We start from the raw sequence: 9,166 nt of genomic DNA, 5'->3' as shown, positions 1-9,166 counted from the left end.
CTGCCCTCCCACCATTAGGATGGATGACGGAAACCTACGGTCCTGAATCCATGCCTGATGGCGGGCACCTGGAGTAGGGTCTGGGCCTATGTAGATGGGATTCACCTGGGCCTGCCAGCCTCCCGGCCCCCCAGCACCCTTGCCTGCTGTGTACCGGGTAAATCCCAATAAAAGACCTGCAAAAACCACTGAGGACTCTGACTCCTCCTTCACCCGCTCTGCATGGGATCAGAAAACCTGCACTGTGGTCCTGTCCTGGCCTCTACAATGGCCTACCTGCCAGCCCTTCCTTGCCTGTTGCCTTTAAATATCAATAGCCAAAAAGAGAGAGATCCAAGAAAAAGCAGCAAAGAGCTGAATCCTGCCCTCTGAATGACATGGGGGGGGCGGGGGTGGGGGGGTAGTGTGCTGGTGGTTGCTATCTAGGCTCCGAAAGTTCTGATGGGAAGCACAGGCAAGCTGTGGTTACAAAATGGATTACCAAATCACTCTAATGCTTGTGCTTTAGATATAGCCAGGTATAGCCAGGGTCATAGGTTGGCTGATTCTGTGACCAGGTTCCACCTTGATTTCACTCTCTAAATTATTGTGCCCTCTGCTCAATACAGAAGGCCCTGTATGGGAAGTGTTTTTTGTGACATCTGGGGTGTGTCCAAACTACAGTAGCTTTTGGAGTTGTCACTATGTCCCGCCTACCAGCAGAACTCCTTTTAAGGTATGGTAGCCTTGGGGAATCCTCCTCAGCCTCCTTCTCAAGATTACCTTGGAAGGCTGGGCTGCCCCCAGCTGATTAAGATGACTCCTGAGAGCAGTTGTGTCTGTGACATTTGTGGATCACTCGTAACTCTCCAAGCAGGCTCCTATGGTCCCCAGTACTCACCCTGAAAAAGAGAGGACTCCCTGTAACCAACTGTGCAGGAGGAAGCCCGTAGCTGTGATAACTGCATTCTCACGGGCCTTTAAAACGATCTCCTGGGCCAGGCTCTGAACCAGCTCTTTCCTGGCACCAGAGGGCAGATGAGGGGGTCCTTTGCACCACTAAGGTGACCCAACATCCTGTTTTACATGGGACTATGCCAATTTTATTACCAAATGTTCCACATCTTAGGATTTGCTCAGCCTGAAGCAATTCTTAATGAAACATTTGGGATGGCTGGTCACCCTGATCTCTGATTTTGTCCTATGAGCTTACAGAGAGAAACGCTAAGTTAAGAAACTCAAGATGCCAGATGTAGTCCTTTATTCCACATGGTCAGCCACAGGCCTCGCCGTGACCTGTAAGTTCTGCGTCAGGAGCATTACCACTTCTCAGGGGAGTGGGAGAGACTGGCGATGTGCATTCAGCTGTCCTTTCACAGCCTGAGAGGCTGGGCTGCCTGTCCCTAGAGTGGGAAGGAAGAACCGGACACAGAACAGAGATGCCCTTGAGTTCAGGAACCACCCTCACCACCTGGCTGCTATCACTTTTCAGTTCTGTTCACGGTGGCCTCGCTGTTGGGATCACTCACCTGGAAGGATCTTGGTGATCTCACCCTTTCTTTTCACCAGCATTTGCTCACTGGGGCTGGATGGTGACCCTTCTGGTAGGAGGCCAAGAGGTCACACATTTCTGGCTTTAGACTCACTCCTGAAACTGTAAACAAAGATTCCTCTGTAGGGAAGAAAAGAAAAGAAAAAAAAAAAAAAACAACGTATTATTCACTGCTCTCCTTCACAGTGTATTTTTTAAAATGACTATTAAAATTTGCTACCAAAAGAAAAGCGAAAGCATTAGCCAGATTCATCTGATTTATCTACCAATGATTTTTACTGACTCATGGATAACTCACTGCACTGAATGAACTAAGAGTTGCCAAATGCCTCCTTTTCAATTCAAGTCAATGTATACTTACCAGTATGTTTCACCTGGGTAAGGCATTATGCTAGGTGGTGAAGATGGCAAAAATAGGTATAGAACCGGGGGACACACATACACTAGCAAATGAGGGCCACAAGTGAGACACAAGCAGAGTTATGAAAGCCCTCCCCCCCCTTCCTGTGACTATAAGCGCAGGGACAGCATAGACAAGTGCCTACTGAGGCTTGAAGGATGACTCTGCTCTCAATAGTCAAGGACTTCCAAGGGAGCATACTTCAGGCAGAAGTGTCGACAGCAGTGAAGGCATGGTGGAGAGTGCTGGGGAGATGGAGAAGTAATCTTGGATGGTTGGAGCAAGACAACTTTAAAAGATAAAGTTGGAAACATGCATTGTACCCAGATGGTGAAGGGAGAGATTGTCAAGGCAAGGAGTCTGGGCTTTAGTCCTGATGACAGGGAACAAGTCTCATGCTGGGCTAGGGTATGTTTCAGAAAGATGCAAATGCTTTTAGCTACATTAGGCAATCTATTTAAAATAGATGCTAAGGTATAACTTTTGTTAATGAAAAAGGAGATTTTGAAATAGATAATTATCTTTACCCTTTGACTCATGTGTTTGGTTAGTTCAGCATGCTGGCAGTTTGCATTTAGATGAATGCTTGCATTTGTTAAGCAAGTGTTATTCTGGGGTGCTCACTATGCTGAAATCATGGCCAAGACTCCAAAAGTTATATTGAAGGAGCTCATCTACAATATGGGGATGATTAAAACTTCCGGAGAGATTGCTATAAATTTAAAGGAGATAATGTATGCAAAACATCTTGTGTTGTTTAATAACTAGTAGCCATTGTTACAAGGATAAGCATGGATACCATGTGAGAAAGACAAGCAAGAGGCAGCAACCACACTGCCCTAAAGCACACCCACAAAACCCACTCAGGACAGCCTTCCAGGTGGGCAGTGCTTCCCCAAGACTCACAATTTGCTTATTGCACAATTTAACAAAAAAAAAAATGAACCTTCTAGCTTTGGGTGGAAGCATAAAATGCCTTAATGATACTGTTTGCTTGAAGCTGCTCATTCCCAGAGAGAAGAAACAGACCTACAATGTTGCCCCGCCTATGTGACCTAGACTTCTCTCTGAGATGCCGTAATCTGCAGCCCTGGCTCCTGGAGTTTGGAGCTACTCACCTGTTAGGCTGGGAAGGAGAGGCACCACATTTTGTTGCTAAGCATGACCCATTTCACAGGTACATTATTACATGGAATTCTGTATTCAACTTTCTGCTAGCTCATGCCATAGTTAGAAGAGTCAAACAGCTAAAACAAACAGTACATAAACTACAGATTACTCTCAACTCAGCTCAAGACCAAACCATTTTGGGAACTTCCCTTGGGGAGAAGTGTCCTCTTGCCTTGGGGACAGTGACTTGAAGGGCTGGGATCTCCTCCAGGTTTGCTTGCTCCTCCAGCAGGGAGGGAGGGAGAGAGAGAGAAAGGAGAAAAAGAGGAGAAGGAGAAGAAAGACAGGGAATGAAAAGGGGGGCAGGAGAGGGAGAAGGTATGAGAGGGATGTAGAGAGAGACATTATCTGGCAGAACAGTGCTGGGAAAACAACTCTAACCAAGGTCTCCAAGTTGGCTATGGACTGCCTGACTCTCCTTCCCAACTCATAGAAAAGGAAAAAGTAAATAGGAAAAAAAAAAAAAGGCGAGAAAGCATGATAAAAGCAGGAGAGCAGCTCTCCTGCAGCAATCTCACAAATGCAAAACCTTCCTTGGGCTGACTCCTCATTAGCTTACTGAATCTGACAGCATAATTATTGCAGCTGCTTTGTGCTTAGAATAAATAAATATGAAAGTGGGTGTTTAAAAATTTTTTGAGAAGGGAAATTCAGTCATCTAGACATTCAGTAGGACAAGTTTATTTAAAACTTTTAGATTCTTATGTATTTAGATCATTTCTGAATGAGATAATGAGATAGTTATCTTTCTGTCTAATTGAGTTCCTACGCTCATGGCTGTTGGCTGTCACCCCTTTCAAACTTTGCTTTAACTTTCCTTCCTTTAGAAATCTGATCCTGGTGTCTCCATTTACTCTTCCTGGGCTGATAACCTGGTGAAGTCTCAAAGTCTCGGTGCACTGGAGTGCAGAAAGTGACTTAATGGAATCGAGAAGCTTAGTAACCTTTCATAGGAAACAAGATAATCAAATCTCTTTTATTTGCCTGTAAAGGCTAAAAGAGAAAGCACAAGTTAAAAAGAAAGCTTGGAAATTAAACCATCATTTCAAAATGTCTCGTAGTTGCTCTTGTCATGTGGTTCTCGCACTACTCTTTCTTACACATCATCGTCCATCTCCATCAGCTGGAGTTGTTGCTCAGTGCATTTAATTATGCAGAGTGCGCCCTGCCTGTGACTACGCGGTCATTTCAGCTCATCTGCATGCATACAGGTTTCATATCTTCAAAGCTTAGCAGATCACACAGTACTTTAAAATGAAGTTGCTAACTAACATGGACTGCGCTTAAAACTCTGACTAGGGGCACGGCACATATGCATTTCCGATTAAAGCAGATGACCTTCCTTTTAAAATTAATTAGTGCCTATTTATCTCTTCCTCTCTCTCCCTTCTCTCCTTCTCCCAGAATGGCATGCATAGGAACCCTGTATTCATAGAGTTAAAAGCTTTATAAAGTAAACATTCTGTCAATCTGGGGTAAAGGAAATTAGTGCTAACCCATTGTACAGATTGAGGAATTTAGGTTTATGAAGAAAAAAGACATGTCTTACACTGGGGGAAAAAAGTCAGATCTTTTAACTCTCAGCAGACTCCTTGTACCTTTGTCTTGCCTCATTCTTTTAAGCAATAAAGACAATGTAACATCAATATTAAAGAAAACTGAAAAAAAAAAAAGGGAGGGGAATTACCCATAATCCTCCTAAACGAGAAGAGAATATTTTTGCATACTATTCGCAGTTTTGCTCATATACATAATGCATCTTCACAGGTATATTGCATTATAATATGCAGTTTGTTATCCCACTTTCTTTTAGGTCATGTCATAAATATTTCCATATTACTACCTACTTCTATGAATTATCATTTTAACTGGTTATATAGTACAGCAGAGTCAATATAACAACATATGTCCAATTGGTTTTCTAGTTGAATATGTTATTTTATTTTTACTTTACAATTTGGAAAATTATACATAAGACTGTAATGAATAAGTTTTATGCATCTTGGTTTGTTTCCCCTGTTCAGTTGCTTCTTTGGATAATATCCAGGAACAAAAGTATGGGGTTGGAGGTTGTGACTGTTCTTAATGTTTCTTGATATATATGCCACAGTGCTTTGCAAAGGTTGCCCCAATTTACAGCACTATCAGCAGAGAAATTTAAAACTTTACCACAGTCTTACCGACACTGGGAGTCATTAAGTCAAGGGAAAAAACTAGTGATTTATTTAATCACTAGTTAGGCCATCTATTTATTCTATGTGTTGGTATGTTCCTTTCTGTTTCCTTTGTGGAAACTACTATTTTATGCCTTAGCCCAGTTTTCCATTGGATTTCTGATATTTTTCCTATAAAGTTGAATGGCAAAGTAAAACAAAAAAAAATCCACCATTGATTAAGAAATCTAAAACCAAGGGTGATTGTATATTACCAAAAAACCCCCCCGGGCCTCCCCTGGTGGCGCAGCGGTTGAGCTCTGGGCTGCGAAGCTGCCCACAGCCTCTCTAGCGCCGGTTCGATCCCCGGCTGCTGGCGAGGGTTTCCCACATGGCGTGCAGACCTTTCCTGCTGCCCGCTGCTCCCCTCAGCAGTGTACTTCGGTCCTTCTGCCTGATCTGCTCCCCGCTCTGGCTCTGGTAAATTCTCTCACCCTTCTGCACTTCTAACTGTACCCAGTGCTTGTATAAATAAATAAATAAACAAACAAACAAACAAATAAATAAATAAATCTTTAAAAAAAAAACAAAAAACAAAAATAGGGCTTCCCTGGTGGCACAGGGGTTAATGATATCACAATCAAGCCATCACCAACCACTGCAGGAGCAACCCACATGGTGCAGCACACCTCTCCTGCCTCGCCCACTGCTCCCCTCAGCAGTGTATTTCAGTTGATCTGCCTGTTCTGCTTCTCACTTTCTCTGGTGAATCCTCTCACCACCCCCACCTCCGGCTTACATCCCAGTTCTTGTATGCATAAATAAATAAATCTTAAAAAAAAAAACAAACAGAAAAGATTAGATGACACTGAGGATCGAAGAAGAGGAGAGGAGGATGAGCCTTTATTAAACATGAGTTTGAGCTCTCTTAATTGTGAGATATTAAACATATGAACAGGGGCATGTGGAATTTTTCCTAGGTAGGCTTTAAACTTTGCGAGAGCATGAGACAGTGGAAAGATTACGGGACAGGGAGTCAAGATCATGGTCCTAATCCTGGCTTTGCTACTAGGTTTCCATGTGATCTTACACAAGCAGCAATGAATATCAAGAAGACAGTCACTTGGAAGTTTGACTTGCAGTCAAATTTTAGCTCTCTCATTTACTGGCTGTACAGCTTTGAGAAATTTACTTAAGACTTTCTCAGTCCTGATTTTCTAATATGTACTATGCGAATGGTAAGTCCAGCATCACCAGTTAGCATATAGATTGAATGAGAATTTATGTAAAGCACATAGATGCCCAATAAATGGTAGCTACAATTATTCTTCCCTGGGTGTAAGGAACTTATCTATATAATGAAGATAAGCAATAGCTTTAAGATTCTTTCCCCCTTCTAAGGATCTCTAACTCTTTATTGTGGATTTATCTTGGAGGCTTTTTTTAGCCAATAATGCAAACAAATTTATGCAATTTAAGGACATGGTAGGGCTAAGGGACTTGGTTTACACAGATTTCTAGAATACAATTCTCTGGAATACCATAAGTCATATCTCCACTAACATCTTGTCTAATGTTCTGGAATGGGTTGAGGACAACTTTGAGTACAGAAGGTAAAGAAGAAGTGTGTTCTGGAGGATACTTTTCTCCTAATTTACTCTTTCATGTACTGCTTCTTCACTAGTGATTAATGGAGGATTTAAATGATATAGAGAGTGATCTGAATTAAGCTATAAACTTCTAAAAGCAGAATAAAGTTATGAGATGCAACTCAGAATCTGCCCTCCTTCTTTCCCATAATTCCCAACCCCTAAAACCTAGCCTCTAGAAGGGTAAAATATTCTGGTTAATTTAAATGAACTAGACAATAAAAGCAATAATTAGAATCAATTCAAAATCATTAGCATACAAAGAACTGAACTAAGTTTCTCTGGGACCATTAAGAAGGCAAGAAGGCATACAATGACAAAGAACAAAAACTAGGATGGAATATGGCACTATTATTAAAAAGAAAAACCTTCAGAATGATGTTAGACAGTATTAAGAGAAGAATATTTCTCTCCCTGGATAGCCTCCTCCTCAGCCAAACAGACCCCATCATCTTTCAAACCCACTCACAAAGTCATTCTGGAGCCCCACAGCTGGAGTTAATCTTGTCCTTTTTAGACGTGCAACACATGTCACATTTGATCTGCAGCTATTTATACACCTGTCTCATTTCTTAAAGGATTGTAAGCTCTTTGAGGGCAGGGCCCGTGACTAATTCTTCTTTGTATCCCTCAATATCACACCTAATAGGCCCTCAGTAAATCTGATGAATGAAGTAGGACATAATTCTCTCAGTATGTAGAAGCCTGGGTCTATGTTGGATTCATATTATCAAAGATAAGGAAAATGATCAAACAGGTTTAGAATAGAATAATGAAACATTATGGCTAAAGAGTAAGAGAAACAAAATCTATATTTGGTTGGGCATGGCAGGGAAGGTTACAGGAATGTAGCTTAGAGGAGTGAACTTTGGAAAGTGATATCAAGGCATCTTCACATATATTAAAGAGATAAAATTAAAAGAAGGCCTGAAGTTCTTTTATTGGAGCAAACCAAAAAATGACCAGATTTTAAGGAGGATGTTGCAAATAAGGCCTGCTGAAGGACTTCCAGAGTATACATACTAGGGTGTTGTGATGAAGGATAGAGTAAATGCTATGTCTCCTTCCATCCTCACAAGTACAAAAGAATTTGACAATAAGAAGGCCTCTGGTCCACAGTTTTTGCAAAATAACTCATGAAACAATTACAAGCTTTTAAGTTTTAGGATTTTTTTTTTTTTTTGGCTAAGATGCCGAAACCTGTTTTAAAGGAGAAGGGGGATTTAGTCCAGGAAGGAATGGGAGAGACTCAAGCCTGGGATTTGGAAGGCAAAATGGGACCAACCCACAGGGAGAGACAGTCTTTGAAGTCCTGCCAATCAAGGACCAGGGCTTAAGGACCAGACTCCTAAATCACGTGGCATTTACTGCCCCAGATAAAAAAATACTTTTGTGGATCAGTGTCTGTGGTTCAAAATGGCTAGGTTCCAAAATCAGTCTTAATTTTCTATGGGTAACATTTGGAAGGCTCCCTGCAAGAACTGAGTGGAGCCAGTTTCTAGAAGGGACAGCTTAATGATTTTCTATTCCCCCACCCCTGAATCATTAAACAATGTTCTTTTCCCAGAACCCAAGTTCACGCTGAGGGCAAAGGGAATTAAATGAAGAAGCTGAACCTGCAACTAAGATTAGAGAGTTGCCAAGGGCCTAATTTTAGGTCCCCGCTGCCCCAGCTGACGTCCCGCGCCCTGCGCAGCTGGCTCAGCCATGAGGACCACAAGTGTGGCCGTCAGCCGGCGGCTGAGTGGGAGAGCGACTCCCGAGCCATCTGCAGAAGCAATTAGCTTGCTGTTTTGAGAGAAACTACCAATAATTTTTCCTTCGACAAATGTTTCTTCAGGTGTTCGAGAGTCAATAAGGGAAAATGTCAGTGCTTGGCAGAAATTCCCACATGCCTGCCATCCTAATATTCACGCTTCTCCACGGAAGAGTGCCACGGAAGAGTGCTCTCCAAAAGGGAACAAATCCTAGAATTCCTGGTTTCTCATGCCCAGTAACCCCCAGCTTTCCTCTGGCCATCAGCTCACAACCACAACCTGATAAAAGTGTTCAGGACTTCCTGGCACCATGAGCACAGACGTTGACAGACGGGAACAGCTCTTGCATGGGGGGGGGGGGGGTTGTTTCTCTGCCGCTTTGCACCGGGATTTAGGCTAGCCTTCCACTCGTCACACATTTCCCAGTCACAGGTTTCATGCTTAAATTGTCTTCTTCAGAGGACAGACAATAAGAACTGGCATCTTCCAGATCAAAGGGAAACAGA

The 9,166-nt window shown here is 42.5% G+C and overlaps 1 protein-coding gene across 4 annotated transcripts in view; it reads right to left on the bottom strand.

Annotated features, from left to right (window-relative positions):
- Positions 1-1,487: 1,487 nt before the first annotated feature.
- Positions 1,488-9,166, bottom strand: part of CDK15 (cyclin dependent kinase 15) — a gene marked incomplete at its 5' end in the record, with an annotated part of 81,203 nt that continues 73,524 nt past the window's right edge. For 3 of the 4 annotated variants that reach the window (XM_084230557.1, XM_084230558.1, XM_084230559.1), the window contains one exon: positions 1,488-1,651. In XM_084230557.1, the coding sequence (XP_084086683.1) occupies positions 1,542-1,651 (110 nt within the window). In that variant the 3' untranslated portion in view covers positions 1,488-1,541. The remainder of the gene's footprint in view (positions 1,652-9,166) is intronic. The other variant, XM_084230560.1, reaches the window with a different exon arrangement.

Source organism: Talpa europaea, assembly GCF_964194135.1.
Source record: "Talpa europaea genome assembly, chromosome: 1".
NCBI classification, from domain to species: domain Eukaryota; kingdom Metazoa; phylum Chordata; class Mammalia; order Eulipotyphla; family Talpidae; genus Talpa; species Talpa europaea.
Note: the sequence above shows the minus strand (reverse complement) of the source record. Positions and strands in the feature narration are given on the sequence as shown.